This window comes from Tenrec ecaudatus, chromosome 9 (genome assembly GCF_050624435.1).
Source record: "Tenrec ecaudatus isolate mTenEca1 chromosome 9, mTenEca1.hap1, whole genome shotgun sequence".
Taxonomy (NCBI): domain Eukaryota; kingdom Metazoa; phylum Chordata; class Mammalia; order Afrosoricida; family Tenrecidae; genus Tenrec; species Tenrec ecaudatus.
This window is the reverse complement of record NC_134538.1, coordinates 122452596-122473064: the sequence shown is the minus strand read 5'-3', so window position 1 is coordinate 122473064 and position 20469 is coordinate 122452596. Positions and strand designations below refer to the sequence as shown.

Genomic DNA, 20469 nt, shown 5'->3' with positions numbered 1-20469 from the left:
AGCCTTCAGGGTGTGAACAGGCAGAACATTAGCCGTAATTGCTGCCCTGTCCTCAGAGCGAGCTGCATGCTTCACTTTGGTCAGACGTGTTTTCTGTAAAACGGGAATGGTTGTTGATGCAGCTGAAGTCTTCATTAAGTGTGAGGTAGTTCGTTTCCTGTCCTAATCTCCACTAGCCAAACTCTACCATAAACTTAAATGGGTTTCTTTAGTTTGAGGCCTAGTGAGTAAAGTATTACGTTGTAAAGGATTGGCACTATAAATCAGGTTTAAACTAGTTTTTTATACTTGACATTTAATTTTCTGCAATTCATTAGCATAAGCCTTTTTTTTCATCTCTCATGAACACTTTGACTTTTTGCTGTGTCTCACCTCTAAAGGGGAGTTCAGTAGTACATTCCAGTGTTGAATGGGCACTTGGCAATTAAGAGTGGGTTTTCTTTCAAATAACTTTTCTTAAGCAGCTCCATGCACAGATCTCACCCCGTGGACGACGGAAGAGCAGAAGCTTTTGGAGCAAGCTCTGAAAACCTACCCAGTGAACACACCCGAGAGATGGGAGAAGATCGCGGAAGCAGTGCCTGGCAGGACCAAGAAAGACTGCATGAAGCGATACAAGGTTGTCGATAGCACTGCTGCTCACAGTCTTCTTGATCACTTCGGTTAAGGACCTGGGCAGTAATGTCAGCAGTAGCCATGGGTCCAGTGTTTGTATACGTCAAACGCAACCTAGAAATTCCTCAAGAAACCTCCCTAGTTCTTGAAATTAGTGAAACTGACCTTAGGTATTGTAATTATGAGGGGGCTCCAAAAAGTTAATGGAAAAAATAAAATGGTAAGATAATTTCTCCCTAAGCTTTTAAAAAGCCACCTGTAGATTTGTCCCCATTTGATGCCAAACATACTTGTGCAGTCTGTTCACAAATTCTGACTCCTCCCTCCTCCCTCCCCCAGGAACTCGTTGAGATGGTCAAAGCAAAGAAGGCTGCTCAAGAGCAAGTGCTGAATGCCAGCCGAGCCAAGAAATGACTCCGGGACAGTCTCCGCTGTGTGCATTTTTATAATAAAACTGAAAATACTGTACAGATTCTGATTCTTATCACATGGATGGTGATTGAGAGTGCTGCTGCCAGCATAACTGACTAGCATGCTGCAGCGCTTAGGACAGCTACTTGGTTTATCCTTTAAAAGCTTTGAATGATACATTTCACTCAAATTTCTAAGTACAACATGTTCATTTTCATTTTTTCCTAAGACTACAGCGTAAACCTTGCATGTCCATCTGCTAGTTTTATCAAATGTGTGTTGAAAATGTTTTGAAGATCACTTTAACCACGAGCCCAGCACATGTTACTGCAAATCCTGTTAAAATCTGGTAGTTGCTCAATGGGACCTAAGGATTAAAAAGAAGATAATTAAAACAAAGAAGTTTAAGAATGGAAAGCAATGCTCGTGGCCACTGTCACAGAAGAGCCCGACTTACCCACGGCAGCAACAGCTGGACTCTTGTCGTAAATGTACTTGGTGCACACTTCTCGCACCATCTCAGCAGTGACGGCCTGGAAGGAGAGAGTACGCGCATTCAGAGCTGTTTATACTGAAGCAAATTCTATGCCAACAACACTGAAGACTGAGGTTGAATTTTGGGTAATTATTTTTTACCCTTTAAAACAAGGATTCTTGTAACAAGGATCTTTTTTTACACCAGACCCAAGTTATCGCAAGACTACTTACATCAATTCTTGCTTCAAGCTCAGGAATGGGAATTCTTCTATTATAACATAACATTTGCCTACCAATATCTTCACAAATTGGAGTCGAGCCTGTGGAAAGGGAAAGGGAAAGCTTGAGTACTAGAACACAGATCCATATAGGAAACGAGAATGTCCGCCTTTGTTCTTACCATCGAGTTGTAACAACATGTTTGTTTTCAGAAGATTTTTGGCTCTTGCAACTTCATTCTCGGTGACACTTGTACAAAGCCGCATCCTAAAGGACATTTGGAAAATGTACATACTAAACCAACAATGAGAGCTTGATGGTTTTAAAAAGTCATCACCTTCATAAAATGTTAGCAATGGCCCCTGTAGTTAGGCAGAAAGCATATTATTGATGCTATACTTTTCCCTAGCACTGCTAATTTCTCAAAATAGACAACTTGCGTAATGATAGGCAAAGGTCCCAGTACAATAGAAAAATTAGTTCATGTGTTCAGACATGCTAAAATCTTTGAGACTAAATCCCCCTGATCTGATAATCTAGAGTAGGGGTCCTCAAACTTTTTTAATGAGGAGCCAGTTCACTGTAAAACAAAACTATGAACAAATTCTTATGCACAATGCACAGATCTTATTTTGAAGTGAAAACAGGGCAAAAACACCAGCGGCCTAGATAAATACCCTCGGCGGGCTGCATGTGGCCCACGGGCCGTAGTTTAAAGACCCCTGATCTGGAGGATGGGGCCAGAGATAATTGGGTTTTCAAAAGAATCCAGTTGAATTTAATTAACAAACCCAGTATTCTAGATTTGGGAAGTGATGATATAAAGGAATCATAGTTTTCTACTACCTCTCAACATTTCTGCTTCTGTCCATTGACTGAAGATGCTAGTCTTGAAGAAAACACTGCATTTTTCTTTCAGTAATGGCAATTTAAGAATAAGTAAGGCAATTTAAAATACTGCCTTTCCAAGCCAGGTAAGATACCTTACAGACTTTTCCCCCCAGCAACTTCTAGTTGGCATTTAAACATGTCAAACTTTCAGATCTTTTATCTGTAATAATCAGTTTCTAATAAACAGGCTTAGTTAGAAGAAAACCAAGATTAGAGACCATTTCTAAAACAGGATCCTTCTTGATAGGTTGTTTGTCTACAGAGCCCTCTGGATGTCCTCAAACTAAGGTTGCCTGGTCGTAGTGAGTTACATGGGCTACCAAGCAGGGAGCAATTTGGGAGAAAGATGCGGCTCTCTACAGCTCTACCCTGCCCCCTAGAGTTGGAACAGACAATGGCAATGAGGTGTTTCTTTTAAAACTAGCAAGGGTTTAGGAAAGGAGAGATGCGTGGTGTAAAAGGAAATCATCTAGCAACCAGTTTTCTCAATAAAGATGATTGTAGGAACAGAACCTATGGCTAGAAAACATTTTGAGTCTACTTGACATCTCTTCATTTTGACAAAAGTTTTGCTTTTAACAAAAGGTTAGCTTAGATACTTGGCAGCCACTGCTCATGTTTGGTTCATTAAATGTGAAAACAAAATCACTGACGACAAAAGAGGAATCCTACACAAAGACTGACATTACTCAGCTTTTGGCTCACCATTCCTTTTGAACAATATGTAGCATGTCTGCAATGGTGGCTGGTTCACACACCATATAGAGTCCCCACAATCCTGTATCTGTGTAGGAAGTGTTGAAAGACTGGAAGCTATGGCAGAGGTTGCCGTGACAGGTGAGCTGGGCCAGCTTGCTAGATAAGTTCTAAAAACAAAGAAAACAAAAGTCCAAGAGAATTATGGGTATATGTCAAAAAAAACCAGAAAGATAAGGCCAATAGCGAACTGCCCACGAGGCGGAGTTCTCACTTTTATGTAGGAACATCTCAGTAACTGAAGTTATAATTCATTGTGCCGTTCAACCCAATACATCCTGGGAAATATTCTCAATGGAAAATCAGTGGCTAATATAGTAACTGCTCCTACTTCTAAAATGAATTTTTAGGCGTACTGGCTACCTACATATTCAAAATTATATTGCAGGTAAAATCTCGGGCATTGGTATGAAGTTGTTTTGGGTTAATCTTTGAGCATATTTTGAACTAACAGTTAGGGCAATCACTCAGACTCCATATACATATGCCCTTTATTCAGATTCCATTTGCTTTATCACTCTACACATACACAGAGTGCTTTCAACTATTAGTGTCTGCTGCAGGTACTACGGTCCTTTACCCCTAAGTACAATGGTTAAAATCAGATCATTAACACTGTAATATTAACTAACTAATCTGTTATTCAAATTTTGTCCAATACCCCATTGACAAACTACATGGCAAAAGAAATTTCTGGTCACGAACCAGTGTTCCATTTGTACTTCAAAAGGCTAGATTCTTAGGAACAACTTGTACTTGGAAAAACAGGGGACAACCATCCATTTAGTACAAGAAAGCTACCATTCCTCCGCCAAAAGAGCGATCCCAGTTGCCAATCAGTGTGTTTGCGACCATGAGAGACAGAGTGTCTGGATGCGCCCAGCCAACAGCTTCGACAGCGATCGCCAGGTGTGCCAGAGGCATCTTGTCATCTCGCACACGAATCTAGTTACAGGAGACAAACTAGTTAAGAAACATTGTAGGGCAAGTTAAATACATTCGACAGTCAGGTTAACTGCAAAGTTAACATGGAAATGTTCACTAAGAACCGTCAAGGCTAGGTTACATTTTGTAGTTAAATCCAAAAGAATTTCAAGAGGGAAAAAACAAGTTCACCACCAGACTTCTATTTGAAACTGCAGATTTCACAACAGACAACTTACCTGATCAAAGAGGTAAATTGTTTCACTGGTGGGAATTCATCTTTGTCAATGTGAATTGTTCTGATTTAAACCAACACTGGCACGATAGGCTGATCTTTGTACTGTTGATGCTATAGTTCCACACGGGGGCCAACTTCAGACCTCTTCCTGCATACTACACTGAGCATCATCCCTGATGTGACAAGCCAGATAAGCTTGAGCAGATTCCACGCAAGATTTGAAGCGGCCAGTGCTCCCCAAAGTGCACACTGGGCGGAACTTAGCTAAGAGCACCCCTAATGTGAAAGTATCAACATTTGAATAGCTTTTTTGTTGAGACTACTTGTATGCTTTACAGTATTTAAATGCCACAGCTAAAACATAAAAAAAAAATCAAATTACAACACTGTTTTTAAAAACCCTGCTTCCTTAGGGAAAACAAGTAAAATAGATGGTTAAATAATATGGGATAGGTAGAAATGTAAGCAAATGGGTCCATCTTAATCTTTTTTAGATTTTAGTTTATTTTTTTTATTCCTATTAGAAAACGCACATTTTGTCCACTCATAAGTACGACACAAGAGGCCCACAGCCAAATACTAGCTTAGGAAAGACTTGTCCTACCTCACTTCCTGTGAACTTGCAGGGAGGCAGAACTGGTATCTCTCCTGTGTTGCTGGACAGAGAGTCTCCAAAGTGCAACTTGGCTAACTGAAGCAGTTCATCATGGGAAACTCCTACATGGAAGAAAAACATTTTCACATGCAGCCACCAGCGAACCATGCAATCTAGCCTCGGGTTACACTCAGCTCTAGGCAGCATCGTGTGGTACAGGTCACACCTGAACCACTGATATTCCCAAGAAGTCACTTCATCCCACGAACGGTGGGCATGTTACCAGGAGAGGCCAGTCTCTGGAAAAGGGGCCTGTGGAAAGTGGAGGGTGACAGGTGACAGGTGATGGTTGTGCCCGAGCTGCATTAGCTGGGGAAACCAACCCAGGCTCACGCGTGGAGCTCCTACCCTCAGAAGCACCCCGCCCCCACTCAGAAGCACCCCGCCCCCACCTTCAATACTCCTTAAGTACTTTGTTCAAAAGTCTACTCAGAACAACTCGAATCTTAATTCTTTAATTGTAATTTAAATTTACCAGGGAACAAGAGGACACCCCACCTAGTTTCAATGTGCTTCAGCAAAACTGGAAGCCCATTCAAAGTACTGCTTGCTTCAACAGTCAGGAAACTGGGCACAATCTGGTGTCACTTTTCCTTCATGGGCTCCCTTAGGAGCCTTCTCTTGATGGCCTCACACATTTGGATTCTTAATATGCTCTCTCCTGGCTCCCTGTACACTCCCACTACTCATCCATGAGGAGAGCTGGGGATGAACAAGCAAGAATGAGTGGACAGCATATGCACTGCACTCGATCATAGGTGGAGTTGGCACTCAAAACCACTAAAAATCTCAAGAGATTCTCAAGTTCTAGGTCACTATCCAGGAGTAACTGCAGCACAGTCACTCATTTGTCCTCCTCTCGCAGAACTCCACGTGCATGGTACAGTGGGTCACGCCCTGGAGCTGCAAGTCACAAGGTCACCATTTCAAGCCCATCAGCTGCTGCTCCCACAGAGACGAACGCTCTCAGAGACCTTCGGGGCAGTTTGCCCACCATCAGAATCCACTACATGGAAGAAGGTGATTGAGTATGACACTTGGGCACTGAAAGGTGTAGATTTTTCCATAAATGAGAAATGGGAATTCTGGCAGCAGTGCTGCATCTTCCCCTCACTCAACTTAAACAAACCATTTACTTCGTACACTCAAAACTCATAGGGTGTCTCCCAACAAATCAAACTGGTAGGTGTCGTAGAAATTAACTCCAGCGGCTTATGACATTCACACAGACTTCAATGACTGACCTCCAGCAGCAGCAAGCACGATTCGTGGCCCCTTATAATGTGTAGTTATATAGTCCACCAAGTCCTTCCTACTGATAGACCTGCAGACAGAAGAGGTCCGTTTCAGAGAAACATATCACTTTTATGTAATATACTTGAAATAAAACTGGCCCTCACAGGTACTTTCCGAGATCCATCTAATCAGAGAGTATAGGCTGTCGGGGCTGTTTTGACCACAGCGACCCCAGGTGACAAAGTAAAACTGCACCGCAGGCTTGTCTAGGCCGCCATAGGCACAGGAGCAGCTGTGGCTTTGCGTTCAGTGTGAACCAGCAACCTTTCCGTTGGCAGCAAAGCTCTTAAACCCTGTGCCCCTAGAACCCGGGCAGCATGTCCTGGCGAACTTGCAGGCTGTAGAGCAAGAAAGAAGGCAGATTCGATACCCACTGCTCTTTCCTCCAGAAGCAGCTTGGAGCTCAGAAACTTGGGAATGAGGTGAAGCTAAACTACAGCTGACTACAATGTCAGTCAGATTCCTGGGGACGAGGCATTATTCATTAATGCATAATAAATTATAGTATGAAATATACATTTTGAATGTTAATCTTCACAACCCAATTTTTTCTCAAAAAACCTGGGAACGAAGACCTACTTGATATTTTCAGTTGGCCCCAAAATTGTGCGTCCAAGTGCCGTATTCTGATAAGCTGTGGCATGAAGATAATCAAAAACAACTTCTTGTAAGTTGGTTTCGACTTCCTGCATTTCTCTAAGGATCACACCACGCTCACGCTCAATCTCTGCTTCTCCCAATGTACTGTTTTGTATGATGTCAGCAAGAATCTCTACAGCTGGTGGAAAAGAAAATGGAAAAAACACGTCAAGAATCTCAACTTCCAGTATTAAAATCTATTAAAGCACTATCAGAAACCATACACTGTGTCACTCTGTACTGCTTATATCATTAGACTAAGAAATACCTTTTCTATGCATTCTATACAGTCTAACTGTGCTACTGAAGAGCTCTGAGAAACGGCCTTCCTTTGCTGGAGGTCCTACTTCACTTGTAATGACCCTTCGGCCAGTGCTACACTGCCCTGCAAACCTGCCCGTGAAGGTACGTGGTTCTAGGGGAGTCACCACGTATAAGTGCTGTGTGAGAACACAGCGGCTAAGGAGGGGCCGCGTCACCAAGTGCCTATTTCCAAGTTCCCCAGGCAGAGAAGCTGCTACACAGGGAAGCTCTAAAATGTTCCCCTGGAAAAAGCTACTGTACAAAAATATTCCTGGGGTGAGGTCCAGGTAGCATGGCAGGGGCCAGACCAAATCCAGGGGCACATATGGTAGCCAACTAAAAAGGTGGGGGGAGGAATGGGTAGCAGAGGAACAGGGCACTAATCTGCCCAAGTGGAGGGTATTGTTTATACTTCCACAGGGAAGAGAGACCAGGAGACCAGACTTCAACCCAGTGCTCCAAGATGTGAATGCAATATACTGCCATGAAGCAGGGAACCAGCAGAGGGGTCTGAGGAGCCAGCCCCAATCCCAACTACGTGGACAGCCGCCCTTCCTCTCAGAATAATTACTTCAGAGGACAGCACTGAAGCTACAACTCAGGGAGAGGGACATGTCTGATCAGAGCACATGGGGTAGGAAGAGAGAGTGGAGCACATCCTGGCCCACCAAGCCTTGACGATAAGATTCCCGCTCAGAGCAGCCAATGCACAGAGAAGACCGTATGTCCAGCTCCACTATGAGACACGACATCCCTCACTGACCCATATCCCTAAAGGGGACAACATTGGAGACGCAGTGTGGGAATTGCACCTAATCTGACCCCACCACAGCGAAGCAAAACACTAAGGGCATGTAACAGAACAGCAAGAACAGAGCAGCAAATACCAAAAACAGACTTTGGGCCCAGGGTGTGGCACCCCATCAGACTTGACCAGAAAACACTCCTAAAGGTCAACAAACAGACCTTGAACTATTTACAGGCTTTTCTTTTTTTTTTTGGTCATTGTTTTATTTTGTTGTCGTCATTGTTTTGTTTTCTTTTGTCGCTTTACGTTGCTGTCTTGTTTTTTGTACAGGTCTATCTAGAGAAGATAGGCTGGATAAACAGGCTGGAGAAAACAATGGGAACCAAATGATTCCGGGTAGACATGGGAGAGGGGAGGTGGGGGAAAGAAGTGGTGTTAACCAACCCAAGGACAAGGGAACAAGTGATCCAAAATCAGTGGCAAGAAGGGTGTAAGAAGGGTAGGGCGTGACCAAGGGCAGTGTAGCCGAGAGGAACTACTGAAACCCACATGAAGGCTGAGCATGACTGTGGGGCACGAGGAAAGTCAAAGGAAACAGAGGAAAGAACTAGGAGGCAAAGGCATTTATAAAGGTTTAAATATAGGCATGTACATAAGTAAATGTATTTATATATGAGGATGGAGAAATAGACCTATGTGCATACATTTATAAGCTTAATATTAAGGTAGCAGATGGGCATTGGGCCTCCACTCAAGTACTCCCTCAATGCAAGAACACTTTGTTCTATTAGACTGGCATTCCATTATGCTCACCTTCCCAACATAACCACTGAAGACAGCGGGTAAATAAGCAAATGTGATGAAGAAAGCTGATGGTGCCCGGCTATCAAAAGATATGGCATCTGGGGTCTTAAAAGATTGAAGGTAAACAAGCAGCCATGTAGCTGAGAAGCAACAAAGCCACATGGACAAAGCACACCAGCCTGTGTGATCACGAGGTATCAATAGGATCAGGTATCAGGCATCAAAGAACAAAAATTCTTATCATTGTGAATGAGGGAGTGCAGATAGGGGACCCAAGAACCATCTATAGGCAACTGGATATTCCTTTACAAAAGGGTCGCAGGGAGGAGACGAGCCAGTCAGGGGACAGTGTAGCAATGATGAAACATACAACTTTCCACTAGTTCTTAAATGCTTCTTCCTCCCCACTATCATGATCCCAATTCTACCTTACAAATCCAGTTAGACCAGAGGACGGTACAGATAGGAACTGGAAACACAGGGAATCCAGGACAGATGAATCCTTCAGGAGCAGTGGTGAGAGTGGCGATACTGGGAGGGTGGAGGGAAGGTGGGGTAGAAAGGGGGAACTAATTACAAGGATCTATATATACCCTCCTCCCTGGGTAAAGGGAGATGTCGGACAGAGCAAGATATGACAAAATAGTAATTTATAAATTATCAAGGGTTCATGAAGGAGGGAAGGGAAAAATGAGCTGATACCAAGGACTCAAGTGGAGAGCAAATGTTTTGAGAATGATGATGGCAACAAATGTACTTGACACAATTGATGTATGAATGGATTGTGATAAGAGTTGTATGAGCCCCAAATAAAATTATCAAAAACAAAAAAAGTTCCTCTTATATAATTAGTGTCCTCCCAAATATCCTTCCCCACTTAATCTAGTCAAACTTCACCCTTCTAGTCAATACTAGCTAAACTCTTGCCATTAGCAAAGGCACGGGTGAGTAAATGATGACAGCAGAGCCCGGCGGTTAACATCTGAAGAAAAGGACACACACTGAACAGGAGGTAAGGCCAAGGCTCAAGAGCGGCTCTGGGGAAACTTAGGAACCCCTCAAATTCTTACAGCAAAAATAACCCTAATTTTCAAAAACCCTAGAATGAAGCAAAGAATACCCTATTGGGACGCTGAGCAATTTTTATCAGAAAAACTACACATTTCCCAAAAGGAAGGAGAAATGCCGGAATATTACTCCCAAACTAGGCTTCCGAGTGAGGCAACAATCCCTTCAAGATGTCCCTCTGCCAGGGACTCTGTCGTCAGCCAGGAGCCAAGAGAAAGGGGCACACAGCCAGACCGTAGTTTGCTTTCCTCTTCCTTTTCTCTCCCCTCTCTTTTCCCTGCTCCCCTCGGGGTCAACGAGGAAAAGGAGGGCCCAGGATAAGTGACCGCTTAAAGAAACCTGGTCTCGTCCTTTTCCTTGGTCCTTAACCATTTCTGAGACAAAAACCCTTAAGGAAATCACAAAGAGGCCTAGAGATATTTCTGTAGTTCACACCACCAGATCCTCCCATGTCACTGTTCAGCGCTAACGTCAAGAACCATGTCACAATCTGTTGTGCTAAAGGGGACGGAGTTTGTTTTCCTTCGTGGTCTGGGCAAGGCCAGCGGATGTCGTGAATGTGAGTCAGTAGATTGCACTGAAGACACTGCAGCTGAGCCTGTTAACTATAATCTTGGGCAAGTCCGCCTGAGCCTCAATTTTCACTCCCACAAGGAGGAGACTCCTCTACCGCCCACACAAGGCCGCGGTCTCTAAGGTACAAACCCGCTTGTGTGAGGTGCCATTTAAACGAGGAACAAAAGCCTGGTCGGAGTGCAAAGTGTCAACGTCATAAATGAACACAAACTGTGTTGATGCGGCTGCTGGGTCCTGGCCGTTGATCCTGACTCAGGGACCCTGGTGAGAAAGCAGGAGTGGCTGTAATCCTCAGGGAAGCAAACTGCCAGGCCTTTCGCTCCCCGGAGAAGCTGGGTAGGCTCCAACTGACCACCTTTCCACGGCAGCCTTGAGGCATAAGTCTTTCTCTAAATGATTCAGCACTAAGCTGTGAGCACAAACTGAGACGTGTCTACAGTGTATTCTTCTGGGAAAATGTTCTGTGTATTAACCTTTCTTTTAGAAATTCCAAACACATTTGATCCAAGATTCTACAAAAGAATCCTTATCGGGGGAAGAAAATTATGCTCCCAAAATCTTAAGAAAACTCAGACTTTCTGGAACTACTGAGGTTGGCTAACCCTCTGAAACGGATGTTCCAAGATCATCTTTTAATCTATAACAAAAATAACCCCTTGAAGGAAGTCCACGGGCCTGAGGCCGCACTGTTCAGCATGCAAGACCACCTGGGCTTTGAAGATGCTAAAGATCATGATGCCAAAGTTTTCCAAAAATTTGTCCCAAAGAATGGATATGGAAAAACCACAAGGATCACAACTACAACTGCAACTTGAACCACAAATTACACTGGTGTAACTGCGGATGAAAGTTCAAGTCCTTTACTATGGTAAACTGAGGACTTGGGAGAATGTATTTGATCTTTTTTCTGCACTCACAACCAGGAGCATAGAAAACTAGCCCTGTTTTGAGATAGAAATGTTTTCAAATACACGTGCTCCAGGGCCAATAATGTGCCCCCATTAAGAAGCAGTCTTAAAGATGACACCTTAAAAGATGAGTCGTTTCTGTCTGCCTACTTCACTATACCTGAAGCTCATCGGTAGATTCGAGCAATTAGGTTCTTGGCCAACTTCCGTAGCATGCAGCAAATTGTTTTGCTATCTCTTGCCGATACTGATCAGAGACGATCCCTGGGAAGGGGGGGGGCAGGGGTGTCCAGGTAGCAATAGGTCAAGATGATTAACCTCATTGCTGGTTTATTATGTTACCCGGTTATGATACCGATTATTGATTATGTTATATGTTGGCTGTATGACGTGCATGCCTTATGAAAGATCTGTAAGTCCCATTTTGCCCATTGGAAAATACATCCACTCTCTCAGTCCTGACATGGGACGAGGAGCCCTTGTGCCCCATTGTCTGTCTGTCTTTATTATTTTCCACAATCACAAAGTCACTCCTGAGGACATGTTTGAGTGCTGGGGCCTCCATGCCCCAACACTTTACTGTGATAGTTAAGAATTCCTCATGGCTTCAAGTGTGGTACCCAACATTTTTGGAAAGAAAAATGAAGAATTGGTCATGAGGATACAAATAGAAGAAGTGAAGAAAATATTTTTGACATTGATAACCTTCATTACATATAATATGTGATATGTAAAAAAATATAGCAGGTAGAATATAATTTATGCTATAACATATAGTGTGTGTGTGTGTGTCCTCTACAGTTGTCTTTAAACCAAACAGTACACTGGCCTATTAAATAATGTTTGCCGTGACATCATGTTCGCCTAAGGAATCAAATTAACAAGAGCAACTCCAAAGGTGAGACAGGAGGCCTGGGAGGCAGTGAGCTCATGCTAATGGGAGAAAAGCAGTTCTGGCAAAGAGGGAGAGAACAGAGGCACAGCACGAAAAACAGAATCAAGTGAATGCTCCCGGTCGGCAATGTTCCGCTCCGCGCATGGTGCCACGTGCACGCTCAGCAACAAAGAAAAAGACACTGCAATCACCCGGCAATCATAGCTGCAACACACTGCCATGCCACAAGGCCAAACTCGTTCTTTCACGTCTACAAGACAAGAATAAAACCTCCGATCTACTTTAGTACTATAAAAAGAATCACTGGTAGTTTTTAAAATATCTGCTTGTTTTACTCAAGAAAAATAGTATTTTAGCCACATAGGAATAAAATAAAAATGACTACAAATATCTTACTGCATAAGGATGACTCTGGAGGAAGCACCTTTGGCCCAAGTATGAGGGCCCAGTTGACAAAAGTCTCCAAGTCTCTTCACACTGGAGACTATTTGTCACCCTCAGAGAACACACAGAAACGGGTGTCTTCTCCCCCAGCAGTGGGCGCCTGCCTTCCTATTTCTGTGGGTTACGATTTCACACGGGGCACAGCTGGGGCCCAAGTCCACTCAACAGAAGGTATCAAAAGACTCTCACAAGCCGTAATACCAACAGCACTAAGGTACTTCTGACCATCTGGTGAACGTGACCTGGCTGCAGTAAAACATGGGACAATACCTCTGGGTAAATCCTTCGCGAATGCTTTGGCATAGTACACAGTCTGCTCTCTGGAAGTATAAGCGTTGAGATGAGCCCCCATATTTTCAATCTCAAGTTCCAGATCTAACTGGGACCTCTTTTTGGTGCCCTGAAATACAAGGGAGGGAAACACATGATGTTGACACCCTCTCATCTGCTCACCGCTTCAGAGAAGGAAGACAGAGGGCAGCGCCCTCAGTGGCTTCATGAAAGAGGCCACGTTTGGTTTCTCAAGTCCAGCAGGCTTCAGAAATGGTAGTCGCCCAGATGAACCTTCAAATCCTTGTTTCAACTCTGCAAAGCCAGCATCAGTCCTATCAGATTCCTGTCCTAGACAGGAATTTTTGAAAAGTAGTGAAAACTGAGACACGGCATGCTATTGAAGAGTGGTTCTCCTTGCCTTGGAGGAATGGGATTTTACGCTCAGTGCCTCTTACAGAAAGTACATTTTTTATCAAATAAATCTGACAACTCGCCTTGAAAGCCATATGTTCCAGAAAGTGAGCGGTTCCATTATTCTTCTCATTTTCATATCGACTTCCAGCGTCAATCCAAAGACCAACCTGCAGGTAACCCAGTAACAATTGGGTTAAGAAAGGCATTTCCTAATGGGGTTGGAGGTGGGGATGGTCTACTTTTAATATGTACACTAGGTTTTCTGGACCTGGGTGAACTGTCAGTTCATTTCTATGGACTGAGGAATTTCATATTTTGGTCATCAGGCCACTGCTGGGTGCTACACACACACACATCTCCCCGACAGCTCCCCCTCGGACCCAGATTCTCAGCCTCACTCACTGCCATAGCCAGGTGGCAACTGTGGCAGAAAACGGAGGCCCAACTCGTGGCTCTGGCATGTATTAGCTCCACAACCTTGGCCAGAACCACTGAGCCTGCCTGCTCAGCTGTCAAACAGGCATAGTGAGGGCAGCCGCAAGGAGGGTTTCAAAGATCACGCAGGACAGCATGGCTGAGAACCGGCATCGCTCCAACGGGGCTGTGGGAACCACAGGAAGACACGGAGACCCACGCAGATATGGAAGACTCACCGGGGAGAGGCACAAAACGCTGAGCATATGCCAAGGCAAAACGACTGCTACCAGTGTTCAGCCAGCAGCCATGCATCCCGGAAGAGGCGATGCTGGAAAGCACCAATTTGCCCTCTGCTAAGAGCAGCCACACAAAGCACGAGGGCTGCCCAAGTCACTCACCGTGCACGTCGAGAGTCCAGAGTCTTCAGAGGCCACTCGGAGTCCATTTTCCAAACATGTGACTCGGGTCTCAGGCACATTCAGCACAACTTGTGTCGCGGCCTGTGTACTTCTCAATCTGCCGCCTCCAAAATGCAGTGCCTGCAAGGGTGAGAGACAGAGGAAGAAAGAAACACGTTACAAGTCCCATAGTAAGTGCTGAACTCCAATTCAAATCTCAGGATAAACTCTCTTTACTTTAAGCCACTGGGATCCACTCCCTTGCCTGGGAGGAACAAGGCACTTAACCAGCCACTCTCCACAACGGCAATGAGTCAGAACACGCTCTTCCCGCATGGAAGGAGCCCTGGTGGGCCAGCAGCCACTGGGCTGCTCGCCACAAGGTGGGCAGTCCCACCCCACCAGCCAGTCCTCAGGAGAAACTGGGAGGCCTTCTGCTTCCACATAGACTTACCGGCCTCAGAAACCGAGGTACACTTCTACTCTGCTCTAGAGTGCCCTGCTCCGCCCTACAGTGTTGACAAGCAAGGGTGTTACTTTGAGGACTGAGATGTCCCTGTCCCAAGCCATGGTACTTTCAATCGCCTCGTATACACGTGAAATTTGAATTTCACTGTGACATTGAGTAAGGGACACTGATGAAAAACCGATGCTTTGAATTATGGTGACAAAGAATAATATAAGGTACCATGGACGGCCAAAAGGACCGACAAATCTGTCTTGGAAGAAGTACAGTCAGGGTGCTCCTTATAGAGTTAAGGATGGCAAGGCTTCGTCTCACGTACTTCGAACAGGTTATCAGGAGACCAGCCCTGGGAAAGGACATCATGGTGGGTAAAAGGGCAAAAAGAACAGGAAGGCCTCGATGCGATGGACTGACGCTGCGGCTGCAGCAATGGCCGTAACCCATAAGTGTGAGGATGGAGCATGCCAGTCAGGTTCTTCTGTTGTCCATCGGGTCCCTATCAGTCACACGGGCTCGATAGCCCCTCACAAGCACCACAGCATTGGACCACTGTGAGTTGAAATCGACTCAGCAACACTCCCCTTTGGGGAGCTTTGTGATAAACTTGGTCAATGACTTTCCTGGAAATGTTTCATGTTCAATATGAAGGGATACAACAGATGGCTAAGTGCACGCCTCAAAAAAAAAAAAAGGAGAAAAAAATACTTATAGCTCAAAATTCACTGTTACAGTCTATTTCAATTCATGGCAAACCTAGAGCACAGATTGGAACTGGCCCCGTGGGTTTCCACAGCTGTAAATCTTCATTGGAGTAGACAGCCTCATCTTTCACCCATGAAGCAGCCAAGGGATCCGAACCCAAGACCTTGTGTTAGCAGCTCCAAGCACAGCATACTACACCGCCAAGGGTCACATAGCATAAAAATGAGTCAGGTTTACAATGCTCAAAAAAAAGCAAATTTTGAACGAGGAAGCAAGGAAGAGGAACGGTTCTCAAGAGAATGTTTCTTGGCTGAGGTGATTCGTGGCTATGGACTCTTCGCCTTCTCGTTTCTTTAAATGAGATGGAAGTCCCAAATCCTTTGAAGAAAGCTATGGCCTCTCTCAGAACCCATAGCCAACGATGACGGTTGACGTCGACTCCCTCGGGGTCACAGGAAGCTCCACAGAAGGTCAGCCTCAGACACCAGCGTCTCCTAATTCGCAGCCAACCGCCTTTTGGTGGTGAGCATGCTGCTGGTGGCGGCTTTGGGCTAGACGCGGATCTGATGCAAGCTACCCCAGGCGTGCGGGCGGGCTGCGGAGCGGGGCTCTCAGGGAAGTACGCTTAAAGGAAGCCGGTCGCCAGGCCTTTTTGACGCTGGGCCGTCGGGCGGGTGGTGCCCCCCAGTTTTAAGGCTAGCAGCAGTCATGCCAGGGCATACCAGAGTTTCCGACGGGCCTGTTGTAATGGAATTTCCCCCCAGGAACTTGCGGCCGCCCCCTCGTGCACTCTCTATAACGACTCCCCGGTTAGTGGTTCGGGGGTGAGCAGGCCCACCGGGGTCACCCCACCGACACCGGCCGGTCACGCGCGCCCTGGGATGAAACTGACGAAACCTGGTGCCCCGCGCAAAGGCCGCTGCTTCTCCAGCCGCGCCACCCAAGCCGAAGCCTCGACACGGGGGCGACGCTCACCCGGCCTGCGGCGCCGCCGACCAGGAGCCTCCGGGGGAAGCCCGTCAGCGGGCGCCGTACCGCCGGGGCCAGGACCGCCCGAACCGCCGCCGCCGCCGCCATCCCTGCTAGGGGCGGGCTCGAAGATGTGCTTCCGGGGCAGCCGGAACTTGTCCCAGAGAGGGCAGTGGGCTCCGCCTTGTGGTCATGTTGGGAATGACACTCCGCGCGACGGGCTAGCCACCAGGGTACGGAAGCCCCAATACAAGTAGTCGCGGGGAGCACAGTGTGCAGACGTCTCTGTACCATCCATTTCTTTTATCAACAGCCGACGGTGTGCAGGGAACAGATGTGGAGGAGTTAAAGTACAACCTATCATCCCACTGTAAGGTGGAAAGAATTCAGAGAAAGGGGGAGTGAAATCCATGAGTCACCGCCCTTAAAAGAAATCTTCAAGGGGAACGAACAACAGAAACGTGGGTGAAAGGAGACAGAGGACGGTGTAAGATTTGAAAACAACAATAATAATTTACAATTTATCAAGGGTTCACGAGGTGGGAAGGGAGGGGAGACAAAAAAAGAGCTAGAATAGAAAGAAATATTTGAAAATGATGATGGCAACATATGTACAACTGTGCTTGATACAATTTATGTTTGGATTGTTATAAGAGCCCCCAATAAAACGATTTGTAAAGAAAAGAAAAAGACCTCTTCCGGAGGAGAGTTAGGGGTGATGGACAGTGGAAGAAGAATCTAGTTGGACCCTTCTAACCGCGGAGGTTTGTGGGGAAAGTGCTCTTGGCCAGGGGACAAACTGCTGGGAGAGGTGAACTTTACAGGCCGCATTTACGCTCCTCTTGGTGGGTTTGCCATGAAATTGCCTTTTCTCGTGGTTTCTCACCTACTTCTCATACTACCTTCTTGTGTTAGTCTGGGTAGACTAGAGAAACAAATTCATAGCCACTCATGTGTATAAGAAAGATCTTTATATACAAGAGCAATTGAATATTGAGAAAACATTCTGGCCCACCCCAAATCAAGTCCATTTGCCCGATACCAATCTATAAATTCCTCTTCAGACTCACAAAACACATGCAATGACGCCAAATGCAGGAAGATCACAGGCCAGTGGGTGGAAAGTCTTGTGGATCCAGTGGCGGTGTAAGTATCTCAGCACTGGCGTGGGTTTCCACGTGGCTCCTTCAGCTCCAGGGCTCCACCGGGTCTTCTCAAAAGGAATGTCTTGCAGGGAGTGAGCCTGTGTCCTGCCTCCAGCGAGGTAGTTATCTCCTTAGTGCCTCTAAATGAGGTCATCAAGCTGTGACCTGACTGACGGGCTAAAACGCCACCCCTTCCCTCTTAAGTCTCAAATTGGCGACAGATTATGTAACTACCACACTTCTCCTTCACCTTCGTGGGCTCCCCTACCCGTTGCTGTCAGGTACCTTGAGTTGGTTCTCACTCAAATCCACCTTATGTACAACAGAGCTGAACTACCTCGCAGTCATTTCTGTGCTTGAGCCGACTGCTGCAGCCTCGATGCCGTCCATCGCACTGAGGGGCTTCCTCATAGGCTCTGACCCTCCGCTTTACAGCGCGTGGAAGCCTTCTCCAGGGGTCTGTCCCACCTGATTACATGTCCAAAGTGCATTTGGGGAAGGATCACCATTCTCTCTTCTTAGGAGCTCTCTGGCTGTACTTCTTCCAAGAGAGGTTTCTTCATTTTTCTGGTAACCGTTGCCCTGGAGTCAATCCTGACTCATGGCGAGCCTAGAAGACAGAGTGGAACTGCTCCTTGGGCTTTCAGAGGCTGTAACTCTTCACGGGAGCAAATAGTTTCATCTTTCTCCTGAAGAGCTGCTGGCGGGTTTGAACCACTGACCTTGCTGTTAGAAGTCTGATGCCAACAGGGTTCCTTGCTACATCACTGAAAAAAAACAAAACACGGCCATAGGACAAAGTAGGACGGCCCCTGGAAGTTTCTGGGACTGTTAACTCTTTACAGGAATTGAAAGCCTCATCTTTTTCCCCGGTGGAGTGATTGGTGACCTTGAGATTAGCATCCCAACATGTAACCGCTGCACGGCCAGGGTTCCTGGGACTCCTTGTTCTTCTGGTAGTCCACAGTTGGTCCTCTTCACCAACACCCAAACTCAAAGTGTTGATCCTCCTTCAGTCTTCCTTCCTTACTCGTTGTCTAGCGTTCACATGCACTTGAACTGATTACAAACTCCATGCTCGGGTAGCTGTGCTTGCAGAGGCTTTGTGGAACAGCTTTGCATGTTTGAGATCGTGACTAAACGTCCGTGAGCGTTGATTGTGGACCCAAGGAAAATGAAATCCGGGACATGCTCAGGCTGTATTCATTTATTGCAATGTTGACAATCGATTTAGTCATGGATTTCGGTTGTCTTGTGTCCAGGTATATTGCATACTGATGGCGGTAGTCTTTGATCTTCATCAGTAAGCACTTCAAGCCCTCTTTGCTTCAGTGAGCAAGGTTATTGCATCTGTGTAGTTCAGGTTTTTAATGAGTCTTCCTCCGTCCTGATAAACATTCTTCTTCATATTGTCCGGTTTCTCAAAATCTTTGCTCATCATACAAGCTGAATAAGTATAGTAAAAGGACACAATCCTGATGCACACCTTTCCTGGTTTCAAACCATTCCATACCCCTTGTTCTGTTTGAAGGATCGTCGCTTGGTTGATGCACAGGCTCCACGTGAATGTTCATTCTTTGTCATGCTTTGCCTGAAGTGCTATGATTCACACAGAGGGCCTTTGCATGGTCAATACAACAAATGTTTTTTGTTCCTATATCCCTTAATTAATTTAAAAATAGCAAGCTCTGTTTTAATTATGACGTAGCTACAATTGTTTTTCTCATGTTACAGATATGGAAAAGAGGTCAAATACCCTGCCTAAGGGCATGCTAATGCAAAGAATACCCAATTCCTCCCAGCGGGACCACCAACAGACAGCATGTGACATGGAGGAAGGATCGGCGTTGCCGGGGATGTCTTCCTGCTTGGATTCACAACCAATGCCCACGGAAGCGGCAGTCAGGCAGGCAAAGGATGCCTATTGCCTTGAGTCGATCTGCTCCCCAACACCTCTTTCAAGTGTCGAAGACCAAGGATGTCACTGTGTGTCTGACCCAAGCCAGGGTATTTACAATCACCTCTTATGGGCTCGTGGAAGCTGGGCATTGAATAAGGAAGGTTGAAGACGATTTGATGCATTTCATTTATGGTGGCGACCAAGAATTTTCAAAGTACCACGAACTGCCCAAAGAGCAAACAAATCTATCTGGGAAGAAGTCCAGCCAGAATGCTCCTTAGAAGCAAGACGGTGGGATGTCTCTTGTGCTTTGGACAGCTTATCAAGAGAGACCAGTCCCTGGAGAAGGACAGCTTGGTAAAGAAGAAGGGCAGCAAACAAAGATGGATGGCTTGACCCAGCGACTGGAACAGTATGCTCAAGCAGAACGATTGTGGGGATGGCACAGGACCGGGCAGTGTTTCACTCTGTTGTACATAGAGAGGGCCGCTGTGAGTCGGTGCTGACTTAATGGCACCTAACAACAACAACCACAAAGCTCATGCTGCTAATAATCAGCTGTCTGACTCACAAGTCTGGGTTCTCAAGTACAATACCGCATTATCTACACGTTGGTGTTCCCCAGAGTTTGGGCCTGAGTCTAGGCCTTCTCTTTTATGACATGATCTCTCATTTCTACCCCTGGCAATTCTACCCAAACCCTCCTCTTTAGCTCCAGCCCCACTTAACTCTCTGATTCCTGCACAATTGCACTGAACAGCCCATTGGCATCTCCGTCTCAGCTTGCCAGCTAGAATTCACTGCCTTGCCCCTACATATCGCTCTATGTTTCCAACATTAAAATTTGAATGGTTTGTGCATCTCCTCCCCCTTTCCCACCTCCAGCTATTTCAACCCTTTTCCGAGCCTCATGGCCAC

The 20469-nt window shown here is 45.8% G+C and overlaps 2 protein-coding genes across 3 annotated transcripts in view; one reads left to right on the top strand and one right to left on the bottom strand.

Moving 5' to 3' along the window:
* Positions 1-1076, top strand: part of DNAJC2 (DnaJ heat shock protein family (Hsp40) member C2) — a 38974-nt gene extending 37898 nt beyond the window's left edge. The window contains exons 16-17 of one of the 2 annotated variants that reach the window (XM_075558508.1): positions 462-619; positions 955-1076. In XM_075558508.1, coding sequence (XP_075414623.1) covers positions 462-619; positions 955-1029 — 233 coding nt within the window. In that variant the 3' untranslated portion in view covers positions 1030-1076. The remainder of the gene's footprint in view (positions 1-461; positions 620-954) is intronic. The other variant, XM_075558509.1, reaches the window with a different exon arrangement.
* Positions 1043-16649, bottom strand: PMPCB (peptidase, mitochondrial processing subunit beta). The gene is made up of 13 exons (XM_075558510.1): positions 16513-16649; positions 14370-14510; positions 13635-13721; positions 13138-13267; positions 7062-7260; positions 6431-6510; positions 5136-5248; positions 4171-4314; positions 3319-3479; positions 1904-1989; positions 1735-1823; positions 1484-1559; positions 1043-1393 (listed from the first exon to the last, which is right to left on the bottom strand). The coding sequence occupies exons 1-13, from the start codon at positions 16612-16614 to the stop codon at positions 1329-1331; spliced, it is 1473 nt and encodes a 490-aa protein (XP_075414625.1). The 5' UTR covers positions 16615-16649; the 3' UTR covers positions 1043-1328.
* Between the last annotated feature and the right edge of the window lie 3820 nt (positions 16650-20469).